Below are 13,982 nucleotides of genomic sequence, written 5' to 3'. Positions count from 1 at the left end.
ATGCTCCTACCTACTACTTCTATCTAATGCCCTTACCATTGTTTCAAAATGCAGGGCTAGTGCACAGCACTCACCATGGAAAAATCTAGTTAGTAAAACTGAGTTGTGTGAGATAAGTGTTATGTGTGACATACAGATTTTTCTGAACAGAATATCAACAGTCCACAAGTAGGTGATGCAGAAAAAAGATAGCTACCAGGGTCAAAGGACTGCAATTGGACAATCACCAAAGTGCTGACTTACTATGAAGCCATATTTCTATTTGTGTAATTATATGTATCACCTCACACCACATATTGTCCTCAAACATTTCATTTCCAACACATCCACCCACCTCTGCGCAACCTTATCTATACCCCTTGCCTCACAACCATGTAACATTGTTGGAACTATTATTCCTTCAAACATACCCATTTTTGCTCTCCGAAAGGGTAAGAGAGATGTGTGGTGATAAAAAGAGTGTGGTTGAGAGAGCAGAAGAGGTGTATTGAAATGGTTTGGTCACATGGAGAGAATGTGTAAGGAGAGATTGACAAAGAAGTATTATGTGTCAGAGGTGGAGGGAACAACGAGAAGTGGAGACCAAATTGTTGGTGGAAGGATGGAGTAAAAAAGATTTTGAGCGACTGGGGCCTGAACATACAGGAGGGTGAAAGGCGTGCAAGGAATAGAGTGAATTGGAACGATGTGGTATACCGGGGTTGACATGCTGTCAATGGATTGAACCAGGGCATGTGAAGCAACTGGGGTAAACCATGGAAAGTATGTGGGGCCTGGATGTGGAAAGGGAGCTGTGGTTTCGGAGCATTACACATGACAGCTAGAGACTGAGTGTGCACGAATGTGAACTTTGTTGTCTTTTCCTATCGTTACCTCATGCACACGCCGTGGGAGGGGGGTGCTGTTTCATGTATGGCGAGGAGGCGACAGGAATGGATAAAGGCAGCAAGTACATGTGTATATATGTATATGTCTGTATGTATACGTATGTATACATTGAAATGTATAGGTATGTATATGTGTGTGTGTGTGTAGGCATTTATGTATATGCATGTGTATGTGGGCAGGTTGGGCCATTCTTTTGTCTGTTTCCTTGCAGTACCTCGCTAACGCTGGAGACAGCGACAAAGTAAAATAAAATATAAATATATATAAATATGTATCACATACAAAAATCATATCAAAAATAAAGAACCGTCAGAATCTTATAAAAATGAAAAGTACAAGATACGGGAAAGAACACTTCCCAGGTCTTCCTGACACGCTGTACAATAAACAAAGGAGGAAGTGGTGGCTAAGAGTGTTAGTTACTATCTCTAGCATCAAAATCTTATCATATAACTTCTAAAAACTTTTAACACTATTGAAGAACTCTTATCAAAATCATACAAAAATAATGTAAATAAGTATAAGACCATGTATGGGAAAAAGCAATAATTACATATTTAATCACGATATAAAAAAAAATCCTTATGTATATCTATATACATCATACACAAAAATCATAATAAAACTAACAATGTACTACTGTATAAAGACTTAAATGAAAGAGTCCAGGAAATGAAAAATAAGATATTACCTGAATAACCATAGCTGAGCTACAATGAAAGGCTGAGGGCAACAAATTTTCCCACCACAAGTGCAGAGTTCTCTCCCTATACTGGAAGAATAGGCAATTAAAAACAAGTAATTACAATACACACCCCTAAATCCATAAACACATCCTGGGGAATATAGAATTTGACTATTGTGATATGCATTCCTCTACATACTTCAATTCTGCTCCTTCTTCTCTTACTCGATCAGCATCTCTTCTTGACACAACTTCCTCAATAAACGTGGACTTGGACAGGATATCTCAGAGGGATATACAAAATCTGATTAAGTTTAATGCCTCTAAGACCCAGTTTCTACACATCCCTCTACCGAAAATTCCTCATAACTTTCTCCTCTCCTTTGACAGTTCCATAATTCCACCTCTTGACTCAATGAACTTGGCATTTCTGTAACATCCACTCTATCTTGGAAACCCCACATTATGGAAATAGCTGAGTTTGCCTCTAAGAAAACGGGAGTCCTGTTTAGATGTCGAAATTTCTTTTCTTTAGAACAAGCCCTCATATGGAGTACTGCTCTCTTATTTGAGGTGGTTCTAGTTCTGCATCCTTACTTGACAAGAGTTGAGTCAAAAGTGGTCTGACTTATAAACTCTCACAGGATAACTTCAAAACGTGATCTGCTTGCTCTAAGTCAACAATGTTGGTTCATTCTCCTTCTTCTATAGGTAATACTTTGGTTTTTGCTACTGAGAGCTGGCTGCTTGTGTGCCCTCACCATTAGCTAAACCAAGCAATACTTATTAAGCTGCTGCATCACATGATTATTGTGTGGCAGTTGCACAGGTGGGCCATTTTGATAACTATTTCTTTCCCTAAACCTCAAAGCTGTGGATTCTTTATCCTTTCATGTCTTTCCCAACGACTATGATCTGGCACATCTTAAAAGACAGGTTTTCACTTTCTTGAAAATTCGTAATTACTTTTCCTTGTCTCTTCTTTTTCCCTTTCATTAACCTTTCTATATTTCAATTAAGGCCCGGCCTTGATGAGATGAGGACTCTTGTCTGTGATTTGAGGAAAAAAAAATAAAAAGACTTCCAGAGTCCAGAGTTTGAGACATAGTGTTCGTGGATGTCTATGGCATTTCAAAAGTCCTGCACCTGATGCTTAATGTATTTGAGTTCCTTAGGTGTTACGACGACCATTCAAGTCCAGAATTTGACAATAAAGCATGCGGATGTCTTCAGCATTACAACTGGCCATCCAGAATCTAAAATTTGATGCATATGACATTGATGACCAAAAATATATCTTAAAGCTATACTAAATCTCTGGTGATATTTGTCAAAAATGGATGATACGCTGTCTCCCCTGGACCACTATAATTGACAGTCACGGACAACTGGGAATATGCATTTACATCAAGATGAGAAACAAATGACCAAAAAACCTAATACATGAAAGAAATGGTCAAGACTCTATGTATTCTATGTATTTATGGACTGTTTGCAAAATATATCATGTATATTTCATATCTAAAATCTGTAACAAATGACCTGCATTTTATGACCCCCTTCAAGCTACTCTTGACTGGTCTCTAAAAAAAAAATAAAGCTTAAAACCTTCACAAAAAAGTAAAAAATAGCAGGTGCCGTGTTTACACAAGAAGAGACTGAAGACAAAGTTTGGTGTTGCTTAGTTAAATTATTGCCCAATATAACAAAGTTTCATTTGTCAGGAGTCAACATATTTTAGTTAAGATATCCATCAAAACATAAACTTTTAAGTCAACTCACAGAGTTGGCAGCTAATCAATGAATCAGCTTAGCCTTGCTGAAGCAAAATGTAAGCACATCACTTGATGACATTTGAGAGACTGGCATATGTGGGTGGTTTCAGAGATGTCTTAGCTAGTTGTACAGGTGGGGAAGGTTTAGATGATGATAACAGCATTGTTTATAGACATCTCTAAAGATATATCAACTATATTTTCTTCATTGAATAAGCATGCCAGTTACCTAAGGCAACCTGATAGCTCACTAGAGAAATATATGAATGAAGGCAAGTAATGGAATATCCCTAAAGAAGAAAAAAAAAGTCTAGCCATCTATGCTTCTCATATCAATTCAAGCACTAGTGGTGAGTTGCCATGAGATGGCAGGAAAAGACTGTTCTTGAATGATATATCAATCAATGTTGAATTTCATTAATATCATCTCATATAAATTCCAGAGTAGAATGTAACAAAGTAAACTCTAGATTGAGATGGGTAAAACTGAAAGTGGATGGAGAGAGATAGGTGATTATTGGTGCCTATGCACCTGGTCACGAGAAGAAAGAGCATGAGAGGCAAGTGTTTTGGGAGCAGCTGAGTGAGTGTGTTAGCAGCTTTGATGCATGAGACCAGGTTATAGTGATAGGAAACTTGAATGCAAAGGTGATTAATGTGGCAGTTGAGGGTATAACTGATGTACATGGAGTGTTCAGTGTTGTAAATGGAAATGGTGAAGAGCTTGTAGATTTATGTGCTGAAAAAGGACTCGTGATTGGGAATACCTGGTTTAAAAAGAGATACACATAAGTGTACATATGTAAGTAGGAGAGATGGCCATAGAGCATTATTGGATTACGTGTTAATTGATAGGCGCATGAAAGAGAAACTTTTAGATGTTAATGTGCTGAGAGGGGCAACTGGGGGGATGTCAAATCATTATATTATGGAGGAGAAGGTGAAGATTTGTAGAGGTTTACAGAAAAGAAGAATGTTGGGGTGAAGAGAGTGGTGAGAGTAAGTGAGCCTGGAAAGGAGACTTGTGTGAGGAAGTACCAAGAGAGACTGAGTGCAGAATGGAAAAAGGTGAAAGCAAATGACGTAAGGGGAGTGGAGGAGATATGGGATGTATTTAGGGAAGCAGTGATAGCTTGCACAAAAGATGCCTATGGCATTAGAAAGGTGGGAGGTGGGCAGATTAGAAAGGGTAGTGAGTGGTGGAATGAAGAATAAGATTATTAGTGAAAGAGAAGAGAGAGGCATTTGGATGATTTCTGTCGGGAAATAGTGCAAATGACTGGGAAATGTATAAAAGAAAGAGGCAGGAGGTCAAGAGAAAGGTGCAGGAGGTGAAAAGGTGGGCAAATGAAAGTTGGGGTGAGAGAGTATTGTTAAATTTTAGGGAGAATAAGAAGATAATTTGGAAGGAGGTAAATAAAGTGTGTAAGACAAGAGAACAAATGGGAACATCAGTGAAGGGGGATAATGAGGAGGTAATAACAAGTAGTGGTGAAGGGAGGAGATGTAGTGAGTATTTTGAAGGTTTGTTGAATAAGTTAGATGATACAGTGGCAGATATAGGGTGTTTTGGTTGAAGTGGTGTGCGAAGTGAGAGGGTCAGGGAGAATGGTTTGGTAAACAGAGGAAAGGTAGTGAAAGCTTCGCAGAAGATGAGAGCTGGCAAGGTGGCGGGTTTTGATGGTATTGCAGTGGAATACATTAAAAAAGGGGGTGACTGTGTTGTTGACTGGTTGCTGAGAATATTCACAGTATGTATGGTTCATGGTGAAGTGCCTGAGGATTGGCGGAATGCATGCATAGTGCCATTGTACAAAGGCAAAGGGGATAAAGGTGAATGTTTTTTAAGTTGTTAAGTTTGTTAAGTATTCCTGGGAAATTATATGGGAGGGTATTGATTGAGAGGGTGAAGGAATGTATAGAGCATCAGAAAGGGGAAGAGTTGTGTGGTTTCAGAAGTGGAAGAGGATGTGTGGATCAGGTGTTTGCTTTGATTAATGCATGTGAGAAATACTTACAAAAACAAATGGATTTGTATGTGGCATTCATGGATCTGGGGAGGGCATATGACAGAGTTGATAGAGATGCTCTGTAGAAGGTATTAAGGGTATATGGTGTGGGATGTAGGTTGCTAGAGGCAGTGAAGTTTTTATCGAGGATGTAAGGCATGTGAACGAGTTGGAAGAGGGAAACGTTGATTGGTTCCCAGTGAATGTTGGTTTGCGGCAGGGGTGCATGATGTCTCCATGGTTGTTTAATTTGTTTATGAATGGGGTTGTTAGGGAGATGAATGCAAGAGTTCTGGAGAGAAAGGCAAATATGCAGTCTGTTGAGGATGAGAGGGCTTGGGAAGTGAGTCAGTTGTTGTTCGCTGATGATACAGCGCTGTTGGTTGATTCCGGTGAAACACTGCAGAAGCTGGTAACTGAGTTTGATAAAAAGTGTGAAAAAAGAAAGCTGAGAGTAAATGTAAATAAGAGCAAGGTTACTAGGTTCAGTAAGGTGGAGGGACAAGTCAACTGGGAGTCCAGTTTGAACGAAGAAGAACTGGAGGAAGTGAAGTGTTTTAGATCTCTGGGAGTGGATTTGGCAGAGGATGGAACCATGGAAGCGGAAGTGGGTCAAGGGGTGGAGGAGGGGGAGAAGGCTCTGGGAGCATTGAAGAATGTGTGGAAGGCAAGACAGTTATCTCGGATAGCAAAAATGGGTTTGTTTGAAACAAGAGTGGTTCCAACAATGTTATATGGTTGCAAGGCATGGGCTGTAGATGGGATCGTGCAGAGGAGGGTGGATATGTTGGAAATGAGATGTTTGAGGACAATATGTGGTGTGAGGTGGTTTGATCTAGTCAGTAAAGTAAGGGTAAGAGAGATGTGTGGTAAAAAAAAGTGTGTAGTTGAAAGAGCAGAAAAGAATGTATTGAAATGGTTTGGTCACATGGAGAGAACGAGTGAGGAAAGATTGACAAAGAGGATATACGTGTCAGAGGTGGAGGAAATGAGGAGAAGTGGGAGACCAAATTGGAGGTGGAAGGATGGAGTGAAAAAGATTTTGGGCGATTGGGGCCTGAACATACAGGAGAGTGAAAGGCGTGCAAGGAATAGAGTGAATTGGAACGATGTGGTATACCAGGGTCGATGTGCTATCAATGGATAGAACCAGGGCATGTGAAGCATCTGGGGTAAACCATGGAAAGTCTTGTGGGGCCTGGATGTGGAAAGGGAGTTGTGGTTTTGGTGCATTACACATGATAGCTAGAGACTGAGTGTGAATGAATGTGGCCTTTGCTGTCTTTTCCTAGTGCTCCTCGTGCATGCGCGAGGGGAGGGGGTTGCCATTTCATGTGTGGTGGGGTGGCATTGGGAATGGATGAAGGCAGCAAGTATGAATATGTATATGTGTATATATGTATATGTCTTTCTTTTCTTTTTCTTTTAAACTATTTGCCATTTCCCGCGTTGGCGAGGTAGCGTTAAGAACAGAGGACTGGGCCTTTTTTGGAATATCCTCACTTGGCCCCCTCTGTTCCTTCTTTTGGAAAATTAAAAAAAAAAAACGAGAGGGGAGGATTTCCAGCCCCCCGCTCCCTCCCCTTTTCATCGCCTTCTACGACACGCAGGGAATACGTGGGAAGTATTCTTAATCCCCTATCCCCAGGGATAATGTATACACAGACATGTATATGTCTGTGTATGTATATATTGAAATGTATAGGAATGTATATGTGCATGTGTGGGATTGTATGTATATACATGTGTATGTGGGTGGGTTGGGCCATCCTTTTGTCTGTTTCCTTGCGCTACCTTGCTAACACAGGAGACAGCAACAAAGTATGATAAAATTTTTTTTTTTTTTTTTTTTTTTTTTTATACTTTGTCGCTGTCTCCCGCGTTTGCGAGGTAGCGCGAGGAAACAGACGAAAGAAATGGCCCAACCCCCATACACACGTACATACACACGTCCACACACGCAAATATACATACCTACACAGCTTTCCATGGTTTACCCCAGACGCTTCACATGCCTTGATTCAATCCACTGACAGCACGTCAACCCCTGTATACCACATCGCTCCAATTCACTCTATTCCTTGCCCTCCTTTCACCCTCCTGCATGTTCAGGCCCCGATCACACAAAATCTTTTTCACTCCATCTTTCCACCTCCAATTTGGTCTCCCTCTTCTCCTCGTTCCCTCCACCTCCGACACATATATCCTCTTGGTCAATCTTTCCTCACTCATTCTCTCCATGTGCCCAAACCATTTCAAAACACCCTCTTCTGCTCTCTCAACCACGCTCTTTTTATTTCCACACATCTCTCTTACCCTTACGTTACTTACTCGATCAAACCACCTCACACCACACATTGTCCTCAAACATCTCATTTCCAGCACATCCATCCTCCTGCGCACAACTCTATCCATAGCCCACGCCTCGCAACCATACAACATTGTTGGAACCACTATTCCTTCAAACATACCCATTTTTGCTTTCCGAGATAATGTTCTCGACTTCCACACATTTTTCAAGGCTCCCAAAATTTTCGCCCCCTCCCCCACCCTATGATCCACTTCCGCTTCCATGGTTCCATCCGCTGACAGATCCACTCCCAGATATCTAAAACACTTCACTTCCTCCAGTTTTTCTCCATTCAAACTCACCTCCCAATTGACTTGACCCTCAACCCTACTGTACCTAATAACCTTGCTCTTATTCACATTTACTCTTAACTTTCTTCTTCCACACACTTTACCAAACTCAGTCACCAGCTTCTGCAGTTTCTCACATGAATCAGCCACCAGCGCTGTATCATCAGCGAACAACAACTGACTCACTTCCCAAGCTCTCTCATCCCCAACAGACTTCATACTTGCCCCTCTTTCCAAAACTCTTGCATTTACCTCCCTAACAACCCCATCCATAAACAAATTAAACAACCATGGAGACATCACACACCCCTGCCGCAAACCTACATTCACTGAGAACCAATCACTTTCCTCTCTTCCTACACGTACACATGCCTTACATCCTCGATAAAAACTTTTCACTGCTTCTAACAACTTGCCTCCCACACCATATATTCTTAATACCTTCCACAGAGCATCTCTATCAACTCTATCATATGCCTTCTCCAGATCCATAAATGCTACATACAAATCCATTTGCTTTTCTAAGTATTTCTCACATACATTCTTCAAAGCAAACACCTGATCCACACATCCTCTACCACTTCTGAAACCGCAGTATGCCTCCTTACAGCAAGGTCAAATGAAAAGCACATCATGATACATGAAAGGAATAACCAAGAAAATATCATTCTCTTTACCTAGTAGTATATGAATGCAAAATTACAGAAATTTCACTTACTTGTGACAACAATATCAGGATTTTGTGCCCCATGTATTTCCAGAGTGCTTAAAGGAAGAGTATTGAGATCTTCTTGACAAGGAGCTGAGAGCAATGGATGATGCTCTGATGAACTAGGATTTCCATCACTGTCTGCATGGTAGATAACTTCCTGCTGGGTATAATCAGGGTTACTAAATTACTTAAAAACACTTAACATAAGATGGATCATATTTCTAATTGATCTAAAAAGACACTATATACTATGCAATTTCTCTTCTTGTCAAAGGTTTTGATCTCAGAAAAATGCCCTACATCGGCCTAGGCCTCATGCAAAATGTCAAAAGCAGGTTAAAGAGATAAGGACATTCATTCTCTGTCTTCTCTGCCCTCTTTTGAGGGTCAAAATATGAATAGTATAAAAGGGTGGATGAGAAAGTACATAAAGTTTATAAGTACTTCCTCCACCTCCTACCACTACAATCCTTCCCCAGCAATTCCCATTCCACCTAAATCATTTTGAATATTTAGTGATTTACAATGAGAATGGAGGGAGGGGATTAAGAGAAAGAAAGTTAAGACAAGAGGCAAACCAGAAGTGAAAGTATACTGCTAACTTGGCCAATACTGGTCATCAAACTGACATGAAATGAAGCAACATAATAGAACATTGATTTATCATCTATGTAAAGTTTTGGCCCAATGTGTAAAGAGGTTTCTGACATGGAGAGTTTTGAAATTTCAGCCAATCAGAGCCAATGATGCAGTGGAAATTTCAGCCAATCAGAGCCAATGATGCAGTGTGGTGGCTGTATATCAGTGGTGGCTAACTAAAGCTTGAGAAGGAGCCAGGATTTACCAAAAGTCCACTTCTCCCACAGCCACACTGAGTTACTGAAATGAACTCCAAAACCCTGGCTCACCTCCAGATCAGATTTGAGTTTTAACCCCTACATGGTGCTGTTTTGAGTGAGGTGAGGAGGTGGCATGCACAGGGTGGAAGAGTTACTGCTGGAAGTGAGGTTATTTGATTGGATAGGTTGCCACTGGGGAAAAGGAGAGGGATGTTCTACTCCACTGAAGATGAGAGGTGGTAAAGAATATCCTGTAGTGAAGAATATCTTGTTGATAAAGGAGTAGATTAATTCAATGCAGCCTGTAGCTCCTACTGTCCTTGAACCTCTTAGGTGGATACATTTACTCATACTACAGAGAAATACATTTCCTTATCTGCCTCCTTCCTCCTCTTTCTCTCATGATATTCACATGATAGAGACAGTGTGTGTGTAATTACCCATTTGTACCATATGGTGAGAGAGTTTTACATTTGCAAAGCCACTATCATACATAAATCTATGTCTGCTGTTTGCATTGATCATGGCCTCAGTCATTCTGTTCCATCTATCCACCACTCTTATACTGTAAAAATATTTCTAAACACCCTTTTTAACAAGTTTCTTAATTTCATGTTATGTCCTCTTAAAGAACTGTTCGCTGTCCATGTTATTAATCTCTTTTAAAACTTATAAAGACTCTAATAAGGTCAACCCTCTGTCTTCTATGGAGGATAAATTCAAAGCCCCTAGCCTTCTCTTTATCTATGCTCTCTTATTAATTCTGTACTATCTATGATATTCTCCTCTAGATATTCTCTATAAGCTCTTTATGCTTGGTTAGAATAGGTTACCAAACTTATGAGAAAGAGTTTGTGCGTGTGTGTGTGTATGCCCAGTTGTGTGACTAATATCACCAACGTATTGTTGTTGGCATTGTCTTCCCACTGGCCTGTAGAGGTTGGACATTATATTGGCACACAGTGAACTACCATCCTGGGTGCTATGCTGCAATCTGAGTGATGCTGAGCAATTAGCAGACTGTCTTAACACTTCTACCCATGGAACTCTGCCTATCTTTCTTAAATACAGCACATACGTTTTAACTCTCAAAGTTATTGTTTTGACACTGAATTTTTATGACTTCCTGGTCAAAATACTTAGTAAACAACCTTCCAGTAATAACCCAGGTTTTGGGCATAGTCATCAGAACTATTTGTCTTCTCTAACTCACAATGACTTATTATTTCCTCATGATGTTTAATAACATACCAATGCATCAATACAAGGTAGTCAAGATTGGTTGATAAACAGCATTTGCTTCCAAAATTCATAGTAACACGTCTATAGGAGTGCAGTTCATATCCCTATTCAAATCAGCATGTCAGATTGTAGGATTACTGTAAGTGCACAAGAAATTCCTCAATGATCATAAGTTGATAATCAAACTCTGGTGGCATGAACAATGCTTTTATATCAAAAAATAATTTCTTTACATATGTGAAGAAATTGAGAAAAATTCTTTCCATATGTGATGAAACGGATAAATATATCTTAATATGAAATAATCTAACATTGCCAAAAATAATCTCAGTAAGACATCCAGTCCCTTTGCCTCAAAGATTCTATCCAACCTACAAGGAATGGACTGAACAAGATTCATGCAGAAGTCTGGTCAATCCTGCAAGCTCTTCTGCCTCTCATGCATCTTATTTTCAACTACTTGACAGTTGTAATGCTCCTCAACATTCCACTCCTACCACATAATAGCCTATAGGTGTTCAAATTCGAAAAAAATAATACCCCTTAGAAGGCTGGTCAAGGACCTCAATTTCTGGGTGTCCTGAGTTCTGCTTCCTCGCAACCTGGTTGGGGTGAAAGGGACATCTGTCTTGGACCAGGCTAATGGTGTCAGGAGCAGTAATTTTCATGGCATGAAGACAGATTTTCACTAACTTTCCTAGGCTGTATGACCACATTCATCCCCAGAAGAACACACTACATTACTTATGTTTCACTCCTGGATGTTCTCTTGCCTGAAGCATATGCTTTGAGATCTCTAACACTGCCTTGCTCTGGCTTCTACGGATGTGAAGATCTCATCTGTAAAGATGACAGTTCCAAAATTCATCATTATGTGGAAGGTACTGGAGAGCAAAACCAAGCTGGGATTCTCTGGTCTGTGGTGTCTGGCAGTCCTGGTGCACTGGCACATAACAATGAATTCTACTTCTATGCAGGTGCCATCTCAGGGTGATAGGAAAGCATTGCAGTTGCAAAGTGCATGTTAGCTGCACTGCTGATGTTGCTGGAATCTCCTGTGCAGCCCTCATGATCTCTATATCTGTCCTGGGTGTCATTATGTACTGCCTGCCAATATGAGGACTACTTACTAAGGAACCTTCTGTCTGCCATTGCAAAATCCACTTTCAAATCATTGGCCAACTCCACCCTGTGTGGTTGGCAACATCTTTCAATGCAATCCCCATCTGAACATCTCAACAATCCTACCTCATTGTTCTGATACAGCCTAACAGTTGCAGGCCAAAGCCATCATAACAGGGTGATGACTGCTAACGGGAGGGGAGAATTCCAATGAAAGGTAATGTTGCAACCACTGCTTAGGTGGTTAGCGAAGGAAGAGAAGCATTAAACTCACCAGATGGTAGTTAAAGTCTCCCAACTCAAGGAGATCCTGGAGATTCCCTTATAGCTTGAGGGACAAATTTGAGAAAAAAAATAGTCACATCAGAAAAAGAAAAGTGTGTGTGTGTGTGTGTATATGTGAGTGAAAACTGTGAATGAAATCTCAGAAATATGCACTAACCACACTAGATTTTATACAGCCATCCTTCACAGAATTCAGAATATGGTGTACTGATTTTCATAATTAGGCTCAATGCACATCAATTATGAAAATCCCCCAATCCTTTTGTCTTTGTGCTGCCTGTGGGTCGATCACCATACCTTGATTTCAATTCTCACTCCTTGAAAAGTAATCATTACTTACAGGACCGGGAATGACAGAATGAAATCTTGCTGGAATGTCTTCCTCAGCTAAAGGCAGAAGTGGCTGGACAGGAGTGACCAGACAACAAGGTAAGCCATCCATAAAGCGGATGTAATGGTCTACCAGTGACTCCAGTGAATCAAAGTAAGGGCCATCATCAATGAAAAACATCATACCCTAAAAAAAAAATCATCAAAGAATACATCATACCCTAAAAAAAAAATCATCAAAGAATAATGTTAATATCATATAATGCTCTTCAATAAGTTCCTAACTAACTTTACCAAAAAACACAAAATACAAATCCAGGGAAAAATCTTGCTATGGATACACAAACATACAAGCTAAGTTTCAAGTAAATTTAAGTTTTGGAGAAGCTGAAAACTGATGAACAAAGACAATGGATTAGGCTATGACAACAGCTTAGCCAACTGAGCTAGAGATTAAGTAAAAAATCACAAAGAGCATGATGTCTAATCACTGTTGGTCAACACAGTTTGCTGTTATGCAATATGGTCACCTATGCAGAAATTCATTCAAACAACCTAGATGATTTTTTTAATATAAAAAGACTAAAAGCAGATGAAAATATATATGCAGAATTAAGTGAGCTAGGAGAGACTTGTGAGTTAAAACAGATAACACTATGTAACACAATTTTTGCTCCTGGGTAGTAAGTGCTATTTTGTGATTGCTTATGTGTAAAAAGCAGAGAAAAAGGCTATTACTCCCTTCAAACTTTACTTTTGTGACCAGGAAGTGACATTTTGAAGTTTACCTACTTCCAATTGGACAACAGGAGACTTTGCACATTTTCATTCACATAAATTCTGAAAAACAACAACATATGAATCAAAATTTACATGTATTTACACTAATGTTAAAGTGATCACAAAAGATTTAGAAGAGTAGTTTTTCGAGATTTACGATTGTACTATAAATCACTTCCACAAATCAGACCCCATCATGTTCTTGTTATATGTTCCTTGGTAGCGGCATTCAAAGACCAGTATATCCTATTGGAAGTGCTCACCTTGCTCCTCTGAATACACTATCATCTTCTTGAATTCATCAAGATGATCATCAAGGACATGGACTTTAAGGGACATCCGCAAACCATTTTGCCATGGTTCTTCACCATAGTCTCAACCAGCTTCACACAGTTTTTGGCCTTATGATTGCCCAGGAAGCCCTGAACCACTGCGGCAAAGCTGTATCAAGCTCCTTTCTCCTTCCCAATGAGCTTCTTGGGGAATTCCTTGCATTCCAAGATCTTCTTTATCTGAGGTCTGACAAAGACACTGGCTTTGACCTTTGCCTCAGATAGCTTAGGGAAGAAGTCTTGAAAATACTTCAAAGATTGCAGACTCCTTATTTAGAGCTGTGAAAAATTGTTTCATTAGACCTAATTTTATCTGCAGTGGTGGTATCAACACTTTCCAAGG

General features: G+C 39.9%; 1 protein-coding gene across 4 annotated transcripts in view; it reads right to left on the bottom strand.

Annotated features, from left to right (window-relative positions):
- Positions 1–13,982, bottom strand: part of Shark (SH2 ankyrin repeat kinase) — a 192,047-nt gene that overhangs the window by 82,828 nt on the left and 95,237 nt on the right. For 3 of the 4 annotated variants that reach the window (XM_071665126.1, XM_071665129.1, XM_071665128.1), the window contains 2 exons: positions 12,538–12,714; positions 8,716–8,869 (listed from right to left, as the gene is read on the bottom strand). In XM_071665126.1, the coding sequence (XP_071521227.1) occupies positions 8,716–8,869; positions 12,538–12,714 (331 nt within the window). The remainder of the gene's footprint in view (positions 1–8,715; positions 8,870–12,537; positions 12,715–13,982) is intronic. The other variant, XM_071665127.1, reaches the window with a different exon arrangement.

This window comes from Panulirus ornatus, chromosome 9 (assembly GCF_036320965.1).
Source record: "Panulirus ornatus isolate Po-2019 chromosome 9, ASM3632096v1, whole genome shotgun sequence".
Lineage (NCBI taxonomy): Eukaryota > Metazoa > Arthropoda > Malacostraca > Decapoda > Palinuridae > Panulirus > Panulirus ornatus.
Note: the sequence above shows the minus strand (reverse complement) of the source record. Positions and strands in the feature narration are given on the sequence as shown.